Here is a 26,580-nt window from a genome sequence, read left to right as displayed (position 1 = left end):
GCCAATGCGGGGCTCAATCCCAAGACCCTGGATCATGACCTAAGCTGAAGGCAAATGCTTAACGACTGAGAGCAGAGCCACCCAGGTGCCCCCAAAAGTAATCTTTTCATCATAGCTCAAATTTCCTTCCAACCTTGACCCTAACTCATCAAGGTTAGATCATTTTCCTGTTTATTTCCCTCTGAAGAGTTTGTGGAACCAAATGATTAGGGGCTGATAAAGTGGAGACCTAAGGTATTTATTCACAAAGAAAAGGGACAGCATTCATTCATTTCTTCATTCAAATGCTATAAGAGCTACACTAGTTGCTAAGATAAATATAAATAAGACTGTCTGTCCTTAAGAGAGTCACAGTAAATAGGGAAAACAGATAAGTCAAATGGTAAAGAATATATAAAGACAGAGAATAGGGTCAGGGAAAGTCTCCTGGAAAGGTTGAGTCATATAACCTGATTTCTCAAAAACCTAACGCTCTAGAAAAGAAAATCTACAGACATTCAGTATCATCTGGTATAATCTCCTAACCACACTGCTTTATTCAGTTCATTTCATTAAACAGCATTCATAATCTCTTCTGAAAAACCTGACCTGAATGCTGCTCATGTGTAGTAGGCGGGTTATACCCTATTACATCCCTACAACTTTTACCACCTTAGGAACTGCACATTTCCAAGAGTGGTAAAGATATAATAATACAGTGATTTAAACATTATAGAGTTGGTGACATATAATGATGTATAGAAAGAAGACTTCTGCTTTCAACTACAATGGAGTAAATACACCTGACTTGCCTTCCCAGTGTAAGGAAAAATACAGAAAATTTAACAAAATATATAAAACATGTTCAGACACTAAATAACAGACAGCAACTCTCTGAAAAAAATTAAACCTATAACTGTCCTGAAGTTCTATTTGGCGACATTTTCCAGATCAGGAGCAGGATCCCAAGCAATATGGAGTGACCATGCTAAGTTGAGAAGAGAGAGATCACAGTTTAGAGAGGCTGAGGTGGCAGGAATGTGTGGGGAAGAGGACTACAGAGGGGGAAGTTACACAAAGACAAAGTTCCATGAATCTAATGGAGTCTCCCTTAAGTTAATAGTAAGTAGTGCATTCTTTTTTTTTTTTTTTTTTTTAGAGATTTTATTTATTTATTTGACAGAGAGAGATCACAAGTAGGCAGAGAGAGAGAGGAGGAAGCGGACTCCCTGCTGAGCAGAGAACCCGACATGGGACTCGATCCCAGGACCCTGAGATCATGACCTGAGCCGAAGGCAGCGGCTTAACCCACTGAGCCACCCAGGCACCCGTAAGTAGTGCATTCTAAGGATTAAAATATTCAATGTTGGGCAAAGAACAATTACCAAAGAGCTATAGGCCAAAACTTTTCAGAACTTACAAGCAGAAAATGTTCAACATGTGATAAATCATTGAACACTCAAAGTATTTAATAAACACAACAGATGGGCCATGTCTTATTAGTAGGGCTAAATTAGCCCTAGAGCAAAGAATACTCTATCTAAACCATTCTGACAAAAATAAAATAGCAACAAAAAAACAACTTAAAAACAAGCTATGGATGATCAGAGTCCTCAATAAATTAATGGCCTACCAATACAAAAATCAAGATACTTTTAAAGGAAAACAAAAAAAATCAGGCACTCAAAAATGTTAACATACACAATGAAAAATATCTAATAAAGTAATTATCAGATGTCAGCAGGATGGCAGAATACCAAGTCCTAGGCTTTGACGATCCCAGAAACACTGATTTAACAACGATGTACAGATCAAAATACCTTTATGAGGTTCCCCACATCCAATGAAGAAGCTGCAGTACACCAGGAGAAACACAATGCCGAAATGCGTATGAGGAGCAATTTCACTTTACCCTTGTCAGCCCCTCCCCCCAGGCAGGAACAGCTCAGCATCTCCTACAGGAAGAAATGAGAATGGAAGTGTGTTCAACATTCTATCAATTCAGAGGGCTGCTCAAGGGACTGGTTTCTGTTCACCTCACTTGGGAGTGCTAATGGAAGGTCGCATAGTTTGCATTCCTGAGATTGGGTAAGAAAAAGAAAAGTGGGAGGTGGTTTGTGGAGCTGGCACAGCTTGACACAATCAGAAAAAGATGCGAAACAAGCCTTCTCCCTCAGGAGGGAGGGAAAGAAGTGGAAGGTGTGTCTGGTGTTCCAGTTTTTCAGAAAGCTGTCTGAAAGACTGGTATGTGCCTCACCTGACTTGGGGTGGGAATGGGGAGCTGGCATACTTTGCCTGCCTGGCAGGTGATGAGAAGAGACAGGAGGTGCCTTGTTGCTATGCACAGAGAACTTGCACTGCTGCAGAGAAACACCAGAGGGAACAAGAGATGAACAGCTCTTGAAAAAGAAATTGGCAAGCTTTGCAATTGAGAACTGCCCTCACAAACCCAGAGAAGCTGTATCCTCTCCCAAAAAAGCTTCAGAGGCACCAGAATCTGTAACTGGGCTAATTGCTATATGAAGCCAATCTATAAAGATTGGGATATGTGGTTGGTTCTTCAAAAATGTGAATCTTAACATAAAGTTGCAAGATACATGGAAGTAACAGAAATGTGGCCCAAAAAGAGGAGCAAAATATATCTCCAGAAACTGAACAGAAATATTTACTACTTGAAAAAGAACTCAAAATACCCATCATAAAGATGCTCTATAAGCTCAAGAAAACACTGCACTAAAAAAACTACCATCAAGAGAGTTTTTTGCATTGTTTTTTTTAGATTTTATTTATTTAATTGACAGATCACAAGTAGGCAGAGAGGCAGGCAAGGGTGGGGGGAGTAGGGAGTAGGCTCCCCACTGAGCAGAGAGCCTGATGTGGGGGCTTGATCCCAGGGCCCTGAGATCATGACCTGAGCCAAAGGCAGAAGCTTAACCCACTGAGCCACCCAGGAGCCTGAAGAGAGTTGTTTTTAAAAAGCAAATTCTGGAGCTGATGAGTACAATTATAGACCTGAAAAATTCACTAGGGTGTCTTAAAAGCAGATTCAATGAAGCAGAAAGATAAACTCAAAGGTAAACTCAAAGATAAATCATTTGATATTATCCAGTCAGAGAAACAAAACACAAAGGAAAAAGCCTTAAGGGACTTACAGAAAACCAATATATACATGAAGGAGAAAGAAGACAAGAATATGGTAAAAAAAAAAAAAAAAAAAAAAAAAAAAAAGTTTATTTAAAGAAAATATGGCAATAAACTTGAAAATTTGAAAACTCAAATTTGGGGAAATTAATGGATATCCAGAATGAAGAACAGACGTCCAAGACGTCCAAGAGGAGGAACCCAAAGAAATCCACACTAAGACACATTATAATCAAATTGCCAAAGTCAAGGAGAATTTTTAAAACAGGAGGAGAAAACTGATTCATCATCTTCAAGGGGAACCCATAAAACTATAAGACCTTGTAGGCCATAAAGAAATAGGATGTAAGATGGAAGGCGCTGAAAGAAAAAATTACCAACCAAAGATGCTATATTTGGTAAAACTATCCTTAGAAATGAAGAAGAAAGAATGTTCCCAGATAAACAATGCTGAGGAAGTTCACACCACTAAACCTGCATTACCAAAAAAAAAAAAAAAAAAAAGGGGCGCCTGGGTGGCTCAGTGGGTTAAACCGCTGCCTTCGGCTCAGGTCATGATCTCAGGGTCCTGGGATCGAGTCCCGCATCGGGCTCTCTGCTCAGCAGGGAGCCTGCTTCCCTCTCTCTCTCTCTGCCTGCCTCTCCATCTACTTGTGATTTCTCTCTGTCAAATAAATAAATAAAATTTAAAAAAAAAAAAAAAAAAAAAAAAACACCCTAAAGGCCGTCCTTCAAGTTGAAATGAACTACACTGCAACATGAAAGCATAGAGTATAAAGCTCACTGGTGAAGGCAAATATATAGACAAATACAGAATACTGTTGTCCTATAATGATGATGTGTAAATCTCTTTAAATTCTGTAACAGAAGTTCAAAGATCAAACATTAAAAAAAAAATCTTAAGTATAAAAATATGCTAATGGATATACACTATAAAAGATTTAACTTGTGACATCAGTAAAATAAAGGGTGAAAAAGGAAGGAATAACAGTACAGAACATCTGTATGTGACTGAAGTTAACTTGTTTTGTACTTTCTAAAAATAATATATTTGGGGGGCACCTGGGTGGCTCAGTTGATTAAGTGTCTGCCTTGAGCTCAGGTCATGATCCTGAGGTCCTGGGATCGAGCCCCACATTGGGTTCCCTGCTCAGTGGGGAGTCTGCTTCTTCCCTGCTCTGTGCCCTTCCCCTCTACTTGTGCTCACTTACTCTCATACTTTCTCTCTCTCTCAAATAAAATCTTAAAAAAAAAAAAAACACCACACATTTTGTTAATTTATCCTTACTTTTTATACTGGCCATCAACTAGAATAGTCAACAAATTAGTAAGGTCTTTTTCCACAAGATATCCACAAGCTTTGTGGACTCATTTCTATAATTATTATTTTAATTAGTTTTCTTTACCCTTACCTGAAAGTACATTTTACACATAAGCATATTTTCAAAGCAGTTTTTATTGAGATATAATTGATGATAACATTTTATAAGTTTAAGGTATACAATGTGTTAATTTGATACACCTATGTGTATCAATCCAATTGCCACCATTGCATTAGCTAAAACCTCCATTACATCACATAATTATCACTTTTTTGGGGACCATTTAAAATCTATCCAGTCTCTTGGCAATTTTCAAGTATACAATACTGTATTATTAACTATAATCACAGTGCTGCCTTAGACTCCAGAACATATTTATGTTCTGAGTGTAGTTTGTACTCTGACCAACAATTCCCCGGTTACCCACCTTCAGTGGGCCAGTTAGGCTGAAGGAAGGCAAAAGAAAAGGTGGCTGCGAGCAGTTCCATTCCCAGAGAAAGTTCTTATGGAACCCTGCCCTTCTGGCACAAGCCCTACAACTAGTAAATAAACTCTCATATACGGCCCAGGTGCTTTTGAAACTGCTTCCAATATGCTGGGTCTCAGAGTAAGATTGTTGATGGGCCTTTAAATAAAATTTTTTTTTTAATTTTTTGTTTGTTTGTTTGACAGAGATCACAAGTAGGTGGAGGCAGGCAGAGAGAGGAGGAAGCAGGCTCCCTGCCAAGCAAAGAGCCCGATGTGGGGCTCGATCCCAGGACCCTGGGATCATGACCCGAGCTGAAGGCAGAGGCTTTAACCCACTGAGCCACCCAGGCATCCCGATGGGCCTTTAAAGAGCAGAGCAGTTTTGGTTTCCCAAGGCCTTCTACCTCTCCTAGAGTTAAGCCCTGCTGATTTTCAAAGCCAGACAAAATGGGGACTTGTCTTCCCAGTACAAGGGTGGTACAGGGAGTGCCCAGTGCAGGACTTGAATCCCTTGCTCCTCAGGAAGGACCTCCATACCTGTTATATGCCTTCTGTTTGTGAATCACTGCCAAGTCCTTTTCAAACTGCTGGGGTTTTTTGGTTTTTGTTTTTTTCTGGGTCTCAGAGCAAACGAGACTGCACATGAGCCCTCTAAGAAGGGAATCTCAGTTTCCTATAGAATTCTGGGACCCCTGGATGTCAAACCCATTGGTTTTGCAAGTCAAATATTCTCAGGCTTGTCTCTCCAGTACAGATCCCAGTTTTTAGGGTGCCTAATGTGAGGCACCAACCCCTCTCCCCTCTGGGAGAAGCACTGCCTGGTGAAATTCCTTCTCTATTGAATGTTGCCACTCTGGGGATGGGGTTTTTGTAGGACTGTGTCTCTGCTTCTCCTACCCATCTTGGTGTGGTCCTTATATTCTTTGTTATGGGCACCAATTCCTATAGTTTTCAGATCTTTCGCGAAGGGAAATTATCCACATGTATCCATAGATTTAATGTGTTTAAGAGAGGGTAAGTTCAGGATTTTCCTATGCTGCCATCTTTCCAGATCCTCCAATTAACGGTACTTTCTAACATATTTTCTAAATGGTACTTTTTTTAAAATTTTTGTCTTTTTTGTTTGTTTGTTTTAAGTAATCTCTACACCCGATGTGGGACTCGCACTCACAACCCTCAGATCAAGGTACATGCTCAGGGCACCTGGGTGCTTCAGTTGGTTACATATACTGGAATTCTCAAATTCATACAATGAGAAAGCAGAATAACCACAGATGGAGGGCAAGGTGAAATGGGGAATTACTGTTAAATGGGTCCAGAGTTTCAGTTTGAGATGACGAAAAAATTCTAGATAAATCGTGGTGATGGTCACACAACACTGTGAATGTAGATAATGAAGTTAAAGATGGTTAAAATGGTAAATCTGATGCTACATATAGCTTACTACAATTAAAAAAAAATGCTAGAATATAATGAGGATACCATACTGAAAACAAAACAAAAATCAAAACTGAACACAACAGAATCACAGACTTAAAGTGCTGGAAAGAAAAAAGCCAACCTGGAATTCTATATCCAGTGAAAATATCCTTCAAAAGGGAAGGCAAAGGGCGCCTACGTGGCTCAGTGGGTTAAAGCCTCTGCCTTCGTTCGGCTCAGGTCATGATCCCAGGGTCCTGGGATTGAGCCCCTCACCGGGCTCTCTAATCATCAGGGAGCCTGCCCTCCCCAACTGCCTCTGCCTACTTGTGATCTTTACCTGTCAAATAAATAAACAAAATCTTTTAAAAAAAAATCATACTTAATTTACATTAGCAGATTTAAGTAGTATATCTGGTCTTTACCTATACCTAATTATATATCCCAGAACATACTTGGGTTTGAAGGCAAACATTCCAAATTGTATTCTTTGTTATACACCTACATGATTCAAAACTGTATTTTTGTATTGTATCGTACTGTATTGTATTGCTATTAATTAATTTTTGTACAGGAACAGGAACTGGAGATGAAAAAAAAGTTTTTTTCTTTACTTCTGTATTAGACTTTTTTTAAAGATCATATTGTTCTTTATAATTTAAATCAGTGAATTTTGAAGTTTAAAGATTTAAAACTCATAAATTTAAAATTTTTTGAGGGTTAAAATTATATCCCGCCCTCTTTCAAAAAGAACTCTAAATCTCACTTCTTAGGAAAACATTTTAATTTCTGCTCATTTCCCAATTTTTTAAGAGGATGGAAAAAAAATATAAAATTAAATGGCAAATTGTATGCCTGCAATCTAACAAGATAACTCACAATCATTTTAGAGAGTTTTTGTTACTGATCTTGAGCTCAGTATAAGCATGAAAATCGCAACAAGTTTCATTTATATTTATTTCAAAACTTGAGAATAATTATAAGTTCATCTCTTTATAGCTTCTTATATGCCATAGCAAAGGCACAAAACTAACAATCTTTGAACACTAAAATCTCAGCACTTGGTATATTTAGATTTTGAAACATTCATGAAATTAGAATCTATGGTAAAAGCATATGCTTTAGAAGAAGCATCATATTGAAGACACACTGTCAATACGTAGATTTTTCTGCTTTTGGATGCTTTAGAAGATAAGATTGTCTTCTTATTCTTTTTCTGGGGATAAGATTACCCAAAAATACCATAAATTAATAAAAGTAAAATAACCTAAACTTGTTAATCAGCATTTAACCTGAATAGTATAAACAAAGTGACTCAGAAAGAAAAAACTTTCTTAAAGTAACTTTTTTTTTTTTTTTAAGATTTTATTTATTTATTTGAGAGAGAATGAGTGAGAGGAGCATGAGAGAGGAGAAGGTCAGAGGGAGAAGCAGACTCCCCAAGGAGCTGGGTGCCTGATGTGGGACTCGATCCTGGAAGTCCAGGATCATGACCTGAGCCGAAGGCAGTTGCCCAACCAACTGAGCCACCCAGGCGCCCCTTAAAGTAACTTCTTAAACATTCAAATCATCAAACAACTTCTCAAGGTACAGCTGGTGTCACCTTCGATGTTAGACTAAGCCAAAGACAATGCTATATGCACCTGCATGGGGTCCTCTAATTGCACTGCAGGAAAGCATACCTGAAGAAATTATTAAGCACTTACTATTTATTACAGTGAAAGGACAAAAGGTGTATTTCCTATTCCTCCTTTCCTTCTTTTGCCTTCCTCTCTTCCTCCTTCTGTCTGTGTCCCACAGTCTAGATCTTTCTCTTCCTCTCTTCCTGTCCATTTTACCTGGAAAATTTTTTTTAAAGATTTTATTTATTTATTTGATAGACAGAGATCACAAGTAGTCAGAGAGGCAGGCAGAGAGAGAGGAGGAAGCAGGCTCTCCACCGAGAAGAGAGCCCGATGCAGGGCTTGATCCCAGGACCCCGAGACCATGACCTGAGCCGAAGGCAGAGGCATTAACCCACTGAGCCACCCAGGTGCCTCTTACCTGGAAATTTTTTAAACTCACACACTTCTTTCTAAGATTCCAGTACCCACATCATCATTTCAAACAAGTAATAGTGTCTGTCTGTAGCTTGTTCCCACTCCAGTTTATTCCACTGTTGTTGCTATATTAATCTCTCTTCAAACTTGTCTGTGATCAGCCAGCCTCTTTCTTCAAAACCTTCAAAACTTAAAAATCGCAACTTCTTGGCATGGTATATAGGATCTTTTATATCACAACTCCAACTTTTTTTGGAAACTGTCTTTTCTGCTAGTACTCTATCTCCTTCACTTCCCATCTTCATATTATATCCAGTAATAACAGTTAACATTTAATGATAGCTTACTATGTACCAAATACTTTCTCCATAAATGTTTTTTATTTACAAAGCTATATGCCAGGCACTTTTTAAAGCATTTAATAAATAATAACTTGGGGCACCTGGCTGGCTCAGTTGGTGGAGTATGCAACTCTTGTTCTCAGGATTGTGAAATGGAGCCCTACACTGGGTGAAAAGCCTAATTTAACATAAAATAAAATAAAATGCTATTTTAAAAAGCCCCGGGAGCACCTGGGTAGCTCAGATGGTTAAGCATCTGCCTTCGCCTCAGGTCAGGATCCCAGGCTCCTGGGATCCAGCCCGTCATCATCAAGCTCCCTGTTCAGTGGGAAGCCTGCTTCTCCCTCTCCTACTGTTCCCCTGCTTGTGCTCTTTCGCATTCTGTCAAATAAATAAAATCTATAGAAAACAAAAAAGTAAGTAAATAAATAAATGGCCCCAAATAATCACTCATTATTCTTTTTAGAGATAGGTGTTATCATTATCCCCATTGTACTGTCTATTGACAGAAAGTAGATCAGTGGTTGCCTAGGGTTAGGAGGGATGGAGAAATTGGGAAGTAAGTGCTAAATGGCATGGAGTTTCTTTGTGGAGTGAAGGAAATTTTTGGAATCAGATAGTGGTGATGGCTGTACAACTTTGTAAATATACTAAAAGCCAGTGAACTGTACATGCTAAATTGGTAAATTATGAAATTTATTTGTTTCTTATTATATATCATTTATTTAAAAATTATTGAAATTATTAAATCGGTTTATTGTTGAAATAGTTCAGCAGAGGAGACAGGCAGACCTTGAAACGGAATACTGCCTATTTGTTGCTTTGACACAATAGCTGAATTCTTTGAAACATCCTATCTCATAGACAAATTATTATCAACGGCAAATGATTTGTGCAAGAAATTTTGGCACAAAGTTAAGCCAGAAATCCATGCAATCCTTTGACATAACAGAGACAATGAGAAAAACGAAAGCAAGTGCAGGAGACTAACTCTAACACTCTCCGACTAACACTAACCTCTTCCACAGGAGACCAGTACTTGCAGTGACTGCAGATGCTCCCAGGAAAGCTACCATCATGAGTCGTCGCCTCATCTGGGCGGGCTGTGATCCCCCATGGTAACATCGAGAGCCCAGAGCCAGTTCTGCCAATGCAGAAAGGGAGTTAAGACGAAACATCCTGTGGATAAAAAGGAGAAATGTTACTCCTAACTAGTGGTGGCAACAGTGATGCTGAAATGATGAAGATGAAAGTATCAACGTCACCAATAATCATTACGGACTTACTCAATGGCAGATAGTAAACACTCTGCAATACCATACAGTATCCTATTTAATCCTTAGAACAGTTGTATGAGAAAAATACTACTTATAAACCTGATGTATCAAAGTGTAATTGGAAGACCAAAAAACCACATGATAATTTGAACAGGAAAAGTTTAACGTAAAGCATTATTAATTTTAACAGGGGTAAAATACTAAGGGCTAAAGAGATAACATATATAGGGAGCAGCTACTATTGCAAGGACTGATGCGGAACAACAGGAGAGGAATAAATCTGTGAAGGGGTCACTCTCAACAGGGCTGAGATACAGGTCTGTGGTGAGGACATGACCATGGATGTCTGAGAAATTTACCAGAGTGCCAGGCCAACAGAAGTTACTATAAAGTCATCTAGTAGGAGAACTCAGTATGCCAGTGGAACTCAGGAAAGTATCCATGGGGAGATGTCAGAGTATGGAACTCACTGAAAAAACTGCGTTTGGGAGTACCGCCTCTAAAACTACCTAGGGATTGAGAGCCCCAAGGTGTCCCACATGCCACAGGCCACTGTGTCTTACAGTGCATACAAGAATCAGGAAGAAAAACTTCTTCTTTCTCTAGTCTCCCTTGAGCCCTTCCACTGACAACCTTAACAAAAGGTGGCAAGAGAGAAATTTCCAGTATTACAAAAAGGACAATGAAATATGGACTTAGAATTATAAAGCAACAGATTTATAAGTGGCACAACCATTTTAAACATGTGGAAACTGAGATACAGTGACTTGCTCTAGAGTATGCAGCTAGGCAGTAGATCCTGAATCTAATATAAATGGACTAACATCAGAACCCAGGTTTTTTGTTTTTTTTTTTAAAGATTTTATTTATTTATTTGACAGACAGAGATCACAAGTAGGCAGAGAGGCAGGCAGAGAGAGAGGAGGAAGCAGGCTCCCCACGGAGCAGAGAGCCCGATGCGGGGCTCGATCCCAGGACCCTGGGATCATGACCCGAGCCGAAGGCAGAGGCTTTAACCCACTGAGCCACCCAGGCGCCCCAGAACCCAGGTTTTTAACTAGGATACTTTGCTGCCCTCCCCACCTTGTAATGCTAATACTGTTTTTGTTAAAATAATTTAATTTTGAGGGGGTTTGGTTTTGTTTTGAATATTTTATTCATTTATTTGGAAGAGAGAGAGAGTATGAGAGGAGAGAAGTCAGTGGGAGAAGCAGACTCCCTGCCCAGCAGGGAGCCCGATGTGGGACTCGATCCCAGATCCCAGGACTCCAGGATCACGACCCAACCCAAAGGCAGTCACTCAACCAACTGAGCCACCCAGGTGACCATTCCTAGGTCCTTGGAAGGCCTCCTACCCACTAAATTCTTTAGTCTCATACTTCTAACTTCACCTGTTCCTCTCACTAGTTTTTAACTAGGACACTTTGCTGCCCCCCTACATTGTAATGCTAATATGCTTTTTGTTAAAGAATTTAAGTTTTAATTAAAATTTTTTTTCATTTCCAGGTCCTTGGAAGGCCTCCCACCCACTAAATTCTTTAGTTTCATACTTGTAACTTCACCTGGACCTCTCACTGTTTAACTCAGAAATACCTGTATTAGGTCACATTATTGTTCAAAAATCATTCACTCTCCCATTCCCTATCCCAAAGGCAAATATTATTCTCCACACTCTTCATTTTGGGTATGTATTTTGCCATTGACCTTCCTTTGACCAACAAAATGTGGGCCAGTTCCACAAAGCACTTGTGCTCCTTAGCCTTCTTGTGCTCCTGCACTCTATGAAGATTAGATCATGCCCCAGATGGACTTGATCCTTCAAGCTGGGTTCTCTAAGGAACAGATCTCAGCCTGGAGCCAGGCACTGTGAAGACCAGCTGAGCCAGCAGAGCGCAACCGACCTACAGAATGCTAGTGAGAAATAAATGTTTCTGATTGTAAGCCACTAAAATTGGGAGTTGTTTACTGCCACAGCAAAAGCTAACTAATACAGCATGTAAGAGAAGTACTGGAAGTTCTCATTCAACAAAAATGTTTTAAGTTCATACTATTTATTAGACTTAAAAGGTCAAAAAGAATTTCACAATCTAATTAGGGAAGATATATATGAAACATTTTTTAAATGATATGTTTTTAAGCTGGTATCTTGAAGAAGTATTTAAAGTATAGATATTAGAGAATTAAAAATTTTTTTAAATAGCAGCGTAAGACTAGGTTAGTCAGCAAAGGCTTTTGTTTAGTTCTGAGACTCAGAATGGTAAACAATTTGATAAAGTCATAGAAATTTCATGGACACCAAAAAAATGACAGGATCATTTCTGGCCTCTATACAGAGAACTGATAGAAAATGATTTTTTTCCTCTAGACAGTATCTTGAGGACAGAGTAAAGTCTTCATTCTTTTATTCTACCAGGCAGACTAAAAGAGAAAGGGGCATTTCATCCTGGTTATAGGACTTTTTTTTGTTTTAAGATTTATTTATTTGATTGAGAGCGGGATCACAAGCAGTGGGGGAAGGATAGAGGGAGAAGCAGGTTCCCTGCTGAGCAAGGAGCCGATGTGGGACTCAATCCCAGGACCCTGGGTTCATGACCTGAGCCAAAGGCTTAACCAACTAAACCACCCAGGCAACCTGGTTATATAACTTTTTTACAATGACAATTCATTCAAATCACTTGAAGTATTCATTCTCTTCCCCATTGACTGTCCCAAAGCACAGTTCACTGCTTCCTAATTTAAATTATCTTGCACTTTATACATATCTTCCTATGGCAATTAATATATATGTAAGTTTGTTTTCCCCACTTAGCTCTCAGCCTCCTTTAAGGCCAAAATTATTTTTTTTCCTCATCATAAACATACAGTCTGGTACAGGGCCTGTTACATTATAGGTGTTTAAAATATCTGACTATGTAAGGTACTTTCAAATGAAGGTAAAGGTACAAATCACACAAGTACTGGCTCCAAACATTTAAGTATACTTCTAAGCCCCAATACACTAAGAAAAGTATGTCCTTTACCATTTGGGCTCAAATCAAGTTAGATTATTTAGCTGTCTCTTAAGATCACGGAACCAGTAATGAGCTCTTCTCTGGGACCTACACCTATAATCTCTTAAGTAAACCTTTCCCATAGCCTTCTTCATTCAACCTAGGCCCAATTTCAAAGTTGAAGCTAAATCCTGCTTTTTTCCCACTTTATGGACAAAGTAGGAAAAGAATTATTTTTCTCTCCTATTTCCTATGACCTGCAGCAATATAATTCTTATAACCTTCTCCAACCTCAGAAATCATTTCATTTTACTGCACATATTCTAGCAAAATATAGCACCAAGGAGACTGTCCACTATATTTTCTTCCTGCCTGTCAACAACAGATACACTTCTAAAATAACATTTTCTAAACCCACAGTGCATTCAGATACATAGCACTTCTCTTGTCTATAATAAAAATGAATACTCTGGTTTCTCTTCAGATCAAATACATCTCTTCTTATAGTAAAAATGAGCACATCTAAAACATCAATCTGGAGAAAACATTATTCATCACTGACAACAGAAAGAAAAAGAGTACTCAGAAGTTTCCAATTGTGAAAGGCAAGTAACCTAACCAGTTCAAAAGTTGGAACAGACAAGGAGTAAGACTGGAAGATAAATTCACAATTAATCAGATATTCTCCATAAATAACATATGTCCAAATAATAGACATCTCATAAATAGAAATATGCTCATCAGTGTAATAAACACATTTTTCAGTAAGAATAAATAAATACACAAATGATCAAATAGGTAAGGCATCATCACTTGAGAAGGTCATCTGAATTCTGGACTGAGAATTCTGATCATATGTACAACAGGTAACTAGTACATACCTTAAATTGGAAAATACATGATGAAAGATTTTTTCTTGAAGAATAGCTATTTACCAGTAGTGAACAGAATAAACTGCAAACAAACAAACAAAAAAGAATAAATTGCAAACAACAAAGGCAGAGAAAGCTAATAGGAGTAGTGAATACAGCCAGAAGGCAATTAGTAACCTAAGTACTGGATGCCTAGATGATAAGTACAGAAACCAAAAATAAAGTGAAAATGTCTAAAGAGAGACAAAACCATCAGATATCACTGTCCAACACACATTAATATGTAAGTGTGAAGGAGATATGGAAGACAGAAAGAAGAAAGAGATTAAAATAATAACAACACTATGGGCGCCTGGGTGGCTCAGTGGTTAAGCCGCTGCCTTCGGCTCAGGTCATGATCTCAGGGTCCTGGGATCGAGTCCCGCATCGGGCTCTCTGCTCAGCAGGGAGCCTGCTTCCTCCTCTCTCTCTCTCTGCCTGCCTCTCTGCCTATTTGTGATTTCTGTCAAATAAATAAATAAATAAATCTTTAAAAAAAAATAAATGAAATAAAATAATAACAACACTAAATAGCAGATAGCAGAAAGTGAAATAGAATAGGAATCCAATGATCCAATGACCTAGGCTCAACTCTAGTACTAAACAGCTGTGCACAAAAGAAGCTTATTCTTCCTTAAGGAAGAATTTGAGAAAATGAGAGAACTGCGTAATTGAGCTTTAGGGTTCCTTTTATCTCCTAATGCTCTCTAACTATGGTGAAAATCTATATGGCAGAGTTTTAATCTATTTCATTTGAGGTTGAGGGGGTAGTAAGATTATATCATACAATCAAGATTTATTAGTGTTAAGAATCCATGTCTGTACGTTTTGGTGCTAGATTTTAAATTTTGAAAGTTCTGAATTCTACTAACAGTCTACTTACATTTTGATGTTGTAATTCAAATATTACTGTCTATATCTCATTTCACCACTGGTTTTAATCTCATTCCCCAAAGTGCATGTCAAAAGATATATCTAGGGGTAACTGGCTGGCTCAGTTGGTGGAACATGCAACTCTTGATTTCAGGGTTATGAGTTTAAGCCCCACATTTGGAATAGACATTACTCAAAAGTTGTTAAAATATTTTTTTTTTTTAATTTATTTTTTTTTTAAAGATTTTATTTATTTGTCAGAGACAGAGAGAGCGAGCGAGCACAGGCAGACAGAGAGGCAGGCAGAGGCAGAGGGAGAAGCAGGCTCTCTGCCGAGCAAGGAGCCTGATGTGGGACTCGATCCCAGGACCCTGGGATCATGACCTGAGCCGAAGGCAGCTGCTTAACCAACTGAGCCACCCAGGCGTCCCAAAAGTTGTTAAAATATTTAAAAAAAAAAAAAAAAGATGTACCTATTCATCTTCTCTAGTGCAATTTTCAGTTGACAAGTCAACAAAGAAAAAAAAAAAAACAGTGAAAAAAGACTATTATAATTTAATTCCTAACTTTGTAGTGAAGAAAGAGTGTAACTAGTTGAATGTATTAATTTTTGATGCGAGACCATGTAAACAGATTTAAGGAGATCAGCTTTCCAATTGAGTCTAGAAAACTGAGCACATTTTTCTTCCCTAACACTACCTACCCCCTTCAAAAAGGCATACCTTTTTTTCATGTGGATTCAAAAAAAAGATGAAGATATATTTCCATCCAAGAAAGGTCAAGGGAAGCAAGTGGAAACATAATTTTGTTACCAAAGAAAAGCATTATCTATCCAACAAGAAACAGAACAAGATTTTTAAAACCTATAACAAGATAACATTGCTGTTTCTATACCTATTATAAGACTATTAAGCTTAATAGATTGCTTTTGAGCAACCACTCTGGAAAACAGCATGGAGGCTCCTCAAAAAGTTGAAAATAGAGCTACCTTATGACCCAGCAATTGTACTACTGTGTATTTACCCTAAAGATATAAACGTAGTGATCCGAAGGGGCATGTGCACCCAAATGTATATAGCAGCAATGTCCACAATAGCCAAACTATGGAAAGAACCTAGATGTCCATTAACAGATGAATGGATAAAGGAGATGGTGTGCACACAATGGAATACTATGCAGCCATCAAAAGAAATGAAATCTTGCCATTCGGATGGAACTAGAGGGTATTATGCTTAGCGAAATAAGTCAGTCAGAGAAAGACAACTATCATGATCTCCCTGATATGAGGAAGTAGAGATGCAATGTGGGGGATTTGGGGAGTAGGAAAAGAATAAATGAAACAAGATGGGATCAGGAGGAAAACAAACCATAAGAGACTCTTAATGTCACAAAACAAACTGAGGGTGACTGGGGGGAAGGGGGGAGGGAGAGGGTGGTGGGGTTATGGACATTGAGGAGGGTAGGTGATATGGTGAGTGTTGTGAAGTGTGTAAACCTGGCAATTCATAGACCTGTACCTCTGGGGCTAATAATACATTATATGTTTATTAAAAAAATTTAAAAATATATATATTGCTTTTGATAACTTTCAAAGGGTCACAGGACCAGGAAATCATTTAACTCAGCATCTTTATTTTATTTCATTTTATTTATTTATTTAAAAAGATTTTACTTATTTATTTGACAGAGAGAGATCACAAGTAGGCAGAGAGGCAGGCAGAGAGAGAGAGAGAGGGAAGCAGGCTCCCTGCTGAGCAGAGAGCCCAATGCGGGACTGGATCCCAGGACCGTGAGATCATGACCTGAGCCGAAGGCAGCGGCTTAACCCACTGAGCCACCCAGGTGCCCCAGCATCTTTATTTTAGAGATAAACAAAAGAGATCCAGATAAGTTATGGGGTTTACTCACAGCTAATTAGTACAAAACCTACACTAAATCCTAGAATTCTTGTTCCCAAATAAATAACCTAAAGGGGAAAACATTTTTTAATAACTGTTCTCAGCAAAATAAATATAATAGCCACATTCCAAAAAGAAATCAAATGCCCAACCATAGAAAAATAAACAATAGTATAACATAATACAATGTAATATGAATATTAAATATGTTAATCATAAAATATTATTAAATCATTTCACAAACCAAGAAAGTTGGGCTAAAGAAATTTAAACAGTTGGAAAAAAGAAGTAAAAATGGCTCTGAGAACTATGAAAAGATACTAAGAGAATGCATATTAAAACTATATTGAGATACTGTTTTTCGCTCATCAAACTGTCAAAAAATCCAAAAGTTTGAAAACACACTGGTTGGCAATACTATAGAAATGGCACTGCTAAGGAATCTGTTAAGCTGGTACAAAGTACTCCCTAAAAGAAAAATAGTACAATCTATGGAGGGCGATTTGGCAATATCCATTAAAATATCCATGAAAATCACCCATAATATAAAACTGCATCCAGCCAGCCAGCAATTGTACCTCTGATAAAATTTCCCAATGATATACCTGAACACCTGTGAAGTTATATACACACAAACACAGTTATTCATCCTATCTGGTTGGTAACAGCAACAGATTAAATCCACCTCAGTGTTCACCAGGAGAGGACTGGCTAAACCATGATAAATATATACAAGGCAATACCATGTAGCAATAAATAGGGAATGAAAAAACTGTGTATGGATTTAAAGAGTTTCATGACATACTGTTATCTTAAAAAAAACTAAGCTGTGGAACAGCATATATGGTATGTTACCCTTTTATGTAAATGAAGAGCAAGAAGAATGCATACGTGCATGTTTCTAGTAAGTAGCTCTGGAAGGACACACAATAAAGTTAACAGTGGTGGGGCTGGTTGGGGTAGAAGATGGGTGATATTAAGAGGTAGACTTCTACAATGTATTACTTCATTTTTAAGCATTTTTTTTAAAAAGATTTGTTTATTTGGGAGAGAGAGAGAGAGACACCAGAGGTAGTGAGAGAGAGAGCACAAGCTGGGAGGAGGGGGAGAAGCAGGCTCCCCACTGAGCAAGGAGCCTAACTGGTGGCTCAGTCCCAGGACCCTGGGATCATGACCTGAGCCAAAGGCAGACACTTAAACAACCGAGCCACCCAGCTGCCCTCTTATAAACTTTTTTTAAAAGGCAGAATATGTACATGCCAGCTAAAAAAAAAAAAAAGTAAAATAAATGTGCTTTTTTTAATTATAAAAAAAATTAGGTGATCCAAATAAAATTTAATGATACTCGAGGAAAGATTCTCTTCATGCTTTACATTTTAAGAAAAATAAAGGTGGGTCCAGAAGACTGGTGTTTCAATCTCCTCAGCTAGGGACTATCATTTACCAGCCCTAACAGTGGACAGAGGCCCAATAATGTCTTAGCAATCAACCCATATCATGGCAGGGTTCCCTACTAAGGTTAAGTTTTACCTGAATCAAATTCATTCCCTAAAACCCTGATTATTGGCACATCCTGATTTAACTTATTAAACTACTAGAATTCTACACCTTATCCTGATCCTGACTTAAAATAACTGCTTGCACTTTTCTATATGATTAATTGCCTTCTATTTCTGATCTCTGACAATCGCACATCTAAAGAAGGACTGCTTAGTTCTTCCAATCCTCACACTGGCCTAAATAAACTTCTGGTGTATACTATTACCAACAGCACTACTGTTAAAAGCAACATCTGCAGGGCGTCTGGGTGGCTCAGTCAGTTAAGTAGCTGCCTTCACCTCAGGCCATGATCCTGGGGTCCTGGGACTGAGTCCCACATCAGGCTCCTTGCTCAGTGGGGAGCCTGCTTCTCCTCTCCCTCTGCCCCTTCTCTTGCTTGTGCTGTCTCTCTCTCAAGTAAATAAATAACATCATAAAAAAAAAAAAAAAGGCACAACATCTACTAATTCTGAGGCCAAGACAAATTTCTGAGACCTACCCAAATTTGGCCACCAACAAAATTTAGACCTCAGTTAAATAAAACTTCAAGGTTCCAAAGTGTTTAGTTTACATGAACTAATAGCTTGAGAAAACAAGAACCGAGTGTCCTTCCTGTGTTTCCATGATCTAATACAACATCTGGCGTATATAATATATGTACGTGATGGCTCAGTACACTCTAAGAAACTGAAGTAGGATTGTTCTTTGAGAACTACATTGTAAAATCAGCACAATCAAGAGTGCCCACTAAGATTCACCTTATTCATCCCAGTGGCAGCTATATACTAACCCTGGAACTGAAGGTCATCAGAGCCTCAGCCATTAAGTATCCAAATTATATATTTAACTCCTCTTTATTCTATTACCATGCTTACTAAGTATGTTATGATTCTAACAGAGCTTCCTGTTTAGACTGCCTTCAAAAGAGAACATGCTGATCAGAAGATGAGAGTATCCTAGATCTCCACGCCAGCTGTATTTCTCATGGTAAACTAATATATTAGCAATCTGGTTTAATCTCCTATGATACTAGTTTGCCTAAAAAAGCTTCTCTGAATCTGATCAATTCTAAGACTTAAGTTATAATTTGGTGACTTTTCAAGGTTCAAGGGCCAACCTTCAACCTTGCACCATCGAGACATCTTGACACCCTGCCTTGCCATTTCATTCAAATTTCCACCTGGGAACAGATGCCAGTAAGAATGCCCTAAAAGTTTTGGATGGCCAGAGTCACTGAACCTAGGGAACCACACTCACCTCCCCTTTGCCGTGGGTACTGAAGTTAGAGGACAGCAATAAAAGAAGAATCTAAAGATGGAAAAATTATGAGAATATTGATTTGTTGGGCATGATACAGATTTTGGAATAGAATAAGCAAAACTGCTTGCATTCTGTTTATAAGTAAGATAGGAGCACATTTTTATTATCAAAAATGTCATTGTAGGGGCGTCTAGGTAGCTCAGTCCATTAAGCCTCTGACTCAATTTTGGCTCAGATCAGGATCTCAGGGTGCTGGGATTCACTCAGCAGGGATAAAGCTGCTATCTCCCTCTCCCTTTGCCCCGTCCCTTACTCCTACTCACTCAAGCACTCTCTCTCTCTCACTCTCTCTCTCTCTCAAATAAATCTTTTGAAAGAAGTCACTGCAGAGGTGCCTAGATGCCTTAGTCAGTTAAGCATCTGCCTTCAGCTCAGGTCATGATCCCAGGGTCCTGGGATCGAGCCCCATTTTGGGATCCTTGCTTCAGAGGGGAGCCTACTTCTCCCTCTCCCTTTGCCTGCCCTTGCCCCTGCTTGTATACTCTCTCTCTCACTCGTGCACGTGTGTGTGCTGTCAAATAAATAAAATCTTAAGAAAAAAGTCACTGTACAAAAGTATAAAAAAGAAACTATGTCTTATTCTTCATCTTTCTGAAACCCCACCAGTCTCCCTAGAAGTAAACTCAGAAAGAAGTTTGTATGCATCTTTCCAGAAATCGTTCTATTTGTTTACATATAAACAATATTCATATGTATATACGTATGTATATACTCAAATATTCAGCATTTGGAATGCTTTGCATTATTCTTTGTTTTATATAATGAAGTCATATCATACAAATCTGCAAATCTTTAAAACTTTTTTTTTTTATTTATTAAAGATTTTTATTTATTTATTTGACAGAGAGAAATCACAAGTAGATGGAGAGGCAGGCAGAGAGAGAGGGAAGCAGGCTCTCTGCTGAGCAGAGAGCCCGATGCGGGACTTGATCCCAGGACTCTGAGATCATGACCTGAGCCGAAGGCAGCGGCTTACCCACTGAGCCACCCAGGCGCCCCTCTTTAAAACTTTTTAAATACAACTTAAAAATCATTCCAACAAGAGATAGCCTTTTTAACTCTAACAGAGTATTTCATTCTATGATTATGCCACAATTTAACTGGCAGTTAATACACAATTCAACTATCTGGCAATTAATCCTTAATTAATTAAAGATGTTTCTATACTTTGCCATTACAAACTTAGCTACAGAGACATTTCCTATGCATTTATTTTTATGCAAGTAAATCTGTGGGACAGACATCTACAAATGAAACCACTTATTTCAAAGTAACTCATGAGGTGCCTGGGTACCTCAGTCAGTTAAGCATCTGACTGCTGATTTACGGTTCAGGTCATGATCTCAGGGTGGTGAGATGGAGCCCCTAGTGGGGGCATGGAGTCTGCTTAGGTTTCTCTCCCCTTTTCTCCGCCCCAGCCCTCTCATGATCTCTCTCTCTCTCAAAAAAAAAAAAAAAAAAAGAAAGAAAGAAAGAAAAGGCAATGTCACGTGATCACTTTTAACTTTGAAAGATACTGTCAAATTACCCTTCAAAACTGACATTCCAATTTATATGCCACCAACAGTTTATCAGGGTACTTCTTTTCCTATATTTGCTATTGCTGATCTCTTCAATTTATATGGTGGATTAAAAATGACATCTAATTTAATTTGTACCTTACCTATAATAAATGAGTTTCATAATCTTTGCTTAGTTCTCAAGAGTTCATCCCTATTGTTCTGAGGACTACTAGAATACTAAACTGTATTTATTTTCTTTTGTTCCAGTCATATTCCCCAACCCTGAGGTTTTAGCTTTCCTTCCTCTAAAAAGGAGTCATATTTTCCACCTAGATTTATTTTAGATATAAAATATTTTTAGGTCAGATGCAATATTAACACCAATCCATCCACTGTTATTTTTTAGTAAAATGTTTTTACTAACCAAAAAAAAAAAAAAAAAAAAAAAAAGATAAAACTTTCCCAATATGAACCATTTCAATACTTTTCCAATTCAATCTTACTGAGCTCTACCAGAACTGACTGGGAATATTTCTTCCATCTAACGTTTGTTTTCTTTTTCTTCTCTTTTCTTTTTTAAGATTTTATTTATTTGTCAGAGAGAGAGAGAGAGCACAAACAGGGGGAGCAGCAGGCAGAGCAGGCAAAGGGAGAAGCAGGCTCCCTGGTGAACAGGGAGCCCGATGTGGGACTCGATCCCAGGACCCTGGGATCATGACCTGAGCCAAAGGCAGATGCTTAAGCAGATGCTTAAGCCACGCGGGCATCCTTAACATTTGTCTTCTAATGGCTAGTTATACTTTCAAAATACTTGAATGGATTATGCATTCATTACACTGCTGAAAAGAATATTTTATTCTTTTTTTCTTTAAGTAGTTTCCACGCCCAATGTAGGGCTTGAACTCACAACCCTGACATCAAGACCTGAGCTGAGATCAAGTTGGATGCTTAACCGATTGAGTCACCCAAACACCTCAAGAATGATTTAATGTAAACAGCAACAAAGGTCTCAAAAATATTCAGCAAGTGTTTCATCTTTACACACTACTGGAAAGTGAGAATACACATCATTCTGCTGTCATATTTATCCTTTTGAAAACAGAAAAGAGACGTCAAATGAAATTCTGACTGAATTAAAATGGTAAAAAAAAAAAAAAAAAAAAAGGAATGCCAGAAGCTATACTAAAAAATTACAGTATGCCCAATTCAACTCTAGTATAGTGACGTAACACAGATGGATGCACTTTTTCTTATTTTTACTAAAGCTACACCCTAAAACTTACTAAATACACATTAGGCAGTAGTGCAAATATAAATAAATGTATTTATTCCACTGATATATATAGCACTTCTTCTTTGCAAAGGGTGTGTTATTCCCAAAACACGTGCAAACTATGAACAATAGTTGCCATGAACATAGGAGAATAAATAACAGAAAAAATAAGCATCTGCTACTGCTAGATTTAAGATTTATGGACTTCTGAGAGCAGATTTAAGTAGTTTCAGTTTAGCCAGTTGAGTTATTCCTTGTGCAGTCTACAAGAATTACTATAGTGAATATAATTTCATAATGGACTCCATATTCATAGTTTATATACTCAAAGAACTCACCAAATTGGGCTTCTGCATCTCCATGGATGCCGAACGTGATTCCTATGCCTAATACAACCACAAAGTCTAATATAATACTTTGGGTATTAAACACATCTAAATATTTATTGATTTAAATGGAAATTGAAGTTCACTAATCATAAATAATTATAAATATGATGGCTATATAACAGGCTATTGGACTAGAAATGAGGAGATTCAAGTTTCTGGCTAAGTTTTGTCATTGTTTCTACATGTCTTTTTTTTTTTTTTTTGTCAAGATTTTATTTATTTGACAGAAAGAGAGAGACAGTGAGAGAGGGACCACAAGCAGGGGGAATGGGAGAGAGAGAAGCAGGCTTCCCGCCAAGCAGAGACCCTGATGCAGGGCTCAATCCCAGGACCCTGGAATCATAACCTGAGCCAAAGGCAGACACTTGACGACTGAACCACCCAGGCACCCCTGTTTCTACATTTTTTTTTAAGATTTTATTTATTTACTTGACAGACAGAGATCACAAGCAGGCAGAGAGGCAGGCAGAAAAAGAGACGGGGAAGCAGGCTCTCCACTGAGCAGAGAACCCGATGCGGGGCTCGATCCCAGGACCCTGAGATCATGACCTGAGCCGAAGGCAGAGGCTTAACCCACTAAGCCACTCAGGTGCCCCTGGTTCTACATGTCTTAAAATGAAAAACTATTTGTATACTATTCCTCAGCCCAGCCCTTCTTAAGGTTTACCTCATCTGTAACAGTTACATAAAACCATTACCGCTCTTGATTTCTTCCTCTAAATTCCTATAGAATTAACATCCTGTACCACTACTCTGGTACCTGACTTAAGAAATAATTTTAATGTATACCTGTCAACTTATGCAGGAGACTACGAATCGAAAGGCTTCATAGTATCCTCAGTGTCAATTAATGAATTTAAAGTTATTATTAACAGTCGTAACAAGTATTACTGTTCAATTACATGAGTAGACACAGGGAACTTAGGTTCTCTTTCTAGCTCCAGCTTGCTATGGGACCAGTAAAAGTTTTATCTTCTCTGAGACTGAACTCTGGAAGATGAAGGGCACAGGTGGTATTTATTTCTAAGTTTTTTTCTGGCTTTAAGAGTTCATTTCAGAAAAACAAAATATAAAAGTATTTTGAACTTTCTGGAAGAAGAAAGTCACCTTGAGTGGTTATGAATGAGACAACATCACCATTCGCCTCAATAGCTGAGGCAAATTACGCATAATCCATAATGTCCAACTGCCATTATTTCATTCAAGTCATTAGCTATGTATTTATTGGGCAAGGTACTGTGACAGCAGTACAAAAGACACAAAAATGAGCAAGGCACAGTCTGCCCACAAACACCTCATCATTTGGTAGTAGACATAAAACAAGTATTTGAATATCCATTAAGCAAAGGACAAAAAAAATGTACAGGCTACAAGAACATATTAACAGGGGTTCAAAAAAAGGAAAAATTACATTAGGCTAGTAAGTGGAAAGGGCTCAAAAAAAGCTCCAAGGAGGAATACTAACTTAGGGTAGGAGAAATCTAACCATTTTTTAAAAATACAGTTATTATTTGTTTCAGGGGTACAGGTCTGTGATTTATGAGTCTCACACAACACCCAGCACTCAGCACAACATATATCCTCTGAATATCCATCACCCAGCCACCCCAGCCCTCTCCCCTCCAACAGTCTTCAGTCCTTTATGGTTTGTCTCCCTCTCTGGTTTCATCTTCTTTCATTTTTTCCTCTCTTCCCCTATGATTCTTCTTAAATTCTGCACTATCGGTGACATCATATAATTGTCTTTCTCTGACTGACTTATTTCACTTAGCATAATACCCTCTAGTTCTATCCATGTTACTGCATATAGTAAGAGTTCATTTTTGATGGCTGCATAATATTCCATATATATATATATATTTATATTTATTTATTTATATATCATGTCTTCATTATCCATTCATCTGTAGATGGGCATCTCGGCTCACTCCATAGTTTCACTATAGTAGACACTGCTGATACAAACACTGAGGTACAGGTGCCCCTTTGGATCCTCACATTTGTATTTTGGGGATAAATACACAGTAGTGCAATTGCTGGGTCATACTTCAACTTTCTAGGAACCTCCATACTGTTTTCCAAAGTGGCTGCACCAGCTTGCATTTTTTTTTTAAAAGATTTTATTTACTTATTTGACAAAGAGACACAGCGAGAGAGAGGGAACACAAGAAGGGGTAGTGAGAGAGGGAGAAGCAGGCTTCCCACTGAGCAGGGAGCCTGATGTGGGGCTCAATTCCAGGACCCTGGGATCATGACCTGAGCCGAAGTCAGATGCTTAATGACTAAGCCACCCAGGCGCCCCCCTCCCCAACTAAGCATTCTTTATAAGAGTTTGGCTGAATGCACTAGCTTAGAAGCCTTTGTCATATTATCTGAGAAATGGGTTAAACTACTAGAAATATAATCTTCACTGCACAACTATAGCACTATTAAAAATGCAACAATATATTAGACTTTAATTATACTGGATAATTTTGAAAACATCTCTGTACATTTCTTTTAGATTAAATGAATCAGCTTTAAAGTTCTGCATTGAAGACACCAGGATGACTGCCAAAATACAGTAGAGATTAACGTTCATGTCTAGAAAAGATGCATTTTCATACCTCAAAGTGACGTTACTGACAGACTCAATGAGGAAAGCTCACACCTCAGCTAACTCTGTTCTGGGAAGTATCTTCCAACAGCAAAGAAAGCTATTTTAAATGATCTAGGTAAGAATAGAGTTAATTTAAGTTATATAAGTCCCTAAGAGTTTAAAAAAAAATAATAACCATAAGAAAAAGAATCACCTAACATAAATGTTAGGTTTGACAAAAAATTTTTGGTACATATTCTTGCTAAATGAAGATGCTATGGAAAAGCAGGTCACTGGGCGCCTTGGTGGCTCAGTGGGCTAAAGCCTCTGCCTTCAGCTCAGGTCATGATCCCAGGGTCCTGGGATTAAGCACCACATTGGGCTCTCTGCTCAGCGGCGAGACTGCTTCCCCCCCCACCCCCCGCCTGCCTCGTGATCTCTGTCAAATAAATGAAAAAAATCTTAAAGAAAAAGAAAAGAAAAGCACGTCACTATCCTTTTGATACTCTGGGAAATATTCTTTCATCTATTGAGTACCTCCATGACCACTTTCTGTGTGCATAAGCACACACACACACACACATACACACACTTGAAACTTATGTCTGGTGAAGAAAGAAAGACATAAACTTATGTCTAGTGAAGAGTGACAATTTCCCTTCTTGAATAACCGTACGGAAGAACAAACTGCACAAAGGGAAAAGAAAAAAATAACTCAACCAAAGAAAAAGTATACTTTAAACTAAAAACAAACCTACCCCAAAACTACAGAAACAGTGATGATCAATATAAATTTTCTAAAACTCTAGGATGTGCTAATGTGTTGACATCATGATTGAGCTCTCAGTATTTAAAATTTCCATAAAACAAAATCTCCAACTTGTTTCAATTCAAGTCTTAGATAATATGTAGCTATAGAGTTTCAATGTTTAATAAATACTTTTAGGGCGCCTGGGTGGCTCAGTGGGTTGAGCCGCTGCCTTCGGCTCGGGTCAGGATCTCAGGGTCCTGGGATCGAGTCCCGCATCGGGCTCTCTGCTCGGCGGAGCCTGCTTCCTCCTCTCTCTCTGCCTGCCTCTCTGCCTACTTGTGTTCTCTCTCTGTCAAATAAATAAATAAAATCTTTAAAAATAAATAAATAAATAAATAAATAAATAAATAAATACTTTTAATGTACCTAAGTGCCATTAGAAAAATATCGGATGGAAAAATTCAGCTATCAATAAGGAAAGTTTAAGCATTGCTATAAAAGAAATTAGTGTCAATAAAGTATTAACTTGTATAAAGCAAAGGTGAGGGTGTGTAAAAGTGATGGCGATAC

The 26,580-nt window shown here is 38.2% G+C and overlaps 1 protein-coding gene across 3 annotated transcripts in view; it reads right to left on the bottom strand.

Moving 5' to 3' along the window:
• The window catches only part of MICU1 (mitochondrial calcium uptake 1), a 244,368-nt gene that overhangs the window by 181,462 nt on the left and 36,326 nt on the right, over positions 1 to 26,580 (bottom strand). The window contains exons 2-3 of one of the 3 annotated variants that reach the window (XM_059169979.1): positions 13,858 to 13,930; positions 9,727 to 9,888 (exon numbers count right to left, since the gene is read on the bottom strand). In XM_059169979.1, the coding sequence (XP_059025962.1) occupies positions 9,727 to 9,887 (161 nt within the window). In that variant the 5' untranslated portion in view covers position 9,888; positions 13,858 to 13,930. Of the gene's footprint in view, positions 1 to 1,799; positions 1,942 to 9,726; positions 9,889 to 13,857; positions 13,931 to 26,580 lie in introns of those variants that run through there. The other 2 variants (XM_059169978.1, XM_059169980.1) reach the window with 2 other exon arrangements.

This window comes from Mustela lutreola, chromosome 4 (assembly GCF_030435805.1).
Source record: "Mustela lutreola isolate mMusLut2 chromosome 4, mMusLut2.pri, whole genome shotgun sequence".
Classification (NCBI taxonomy): domain Eukaryota; kingdom Metazoa; phylum Chordata; class Mammalia; order Carnivora; family Mustelidae; genus Mustela; species Mustela lutreola.
This window is presented reverse-complemented; position numbering and strand designations above follow the sequence as displayed.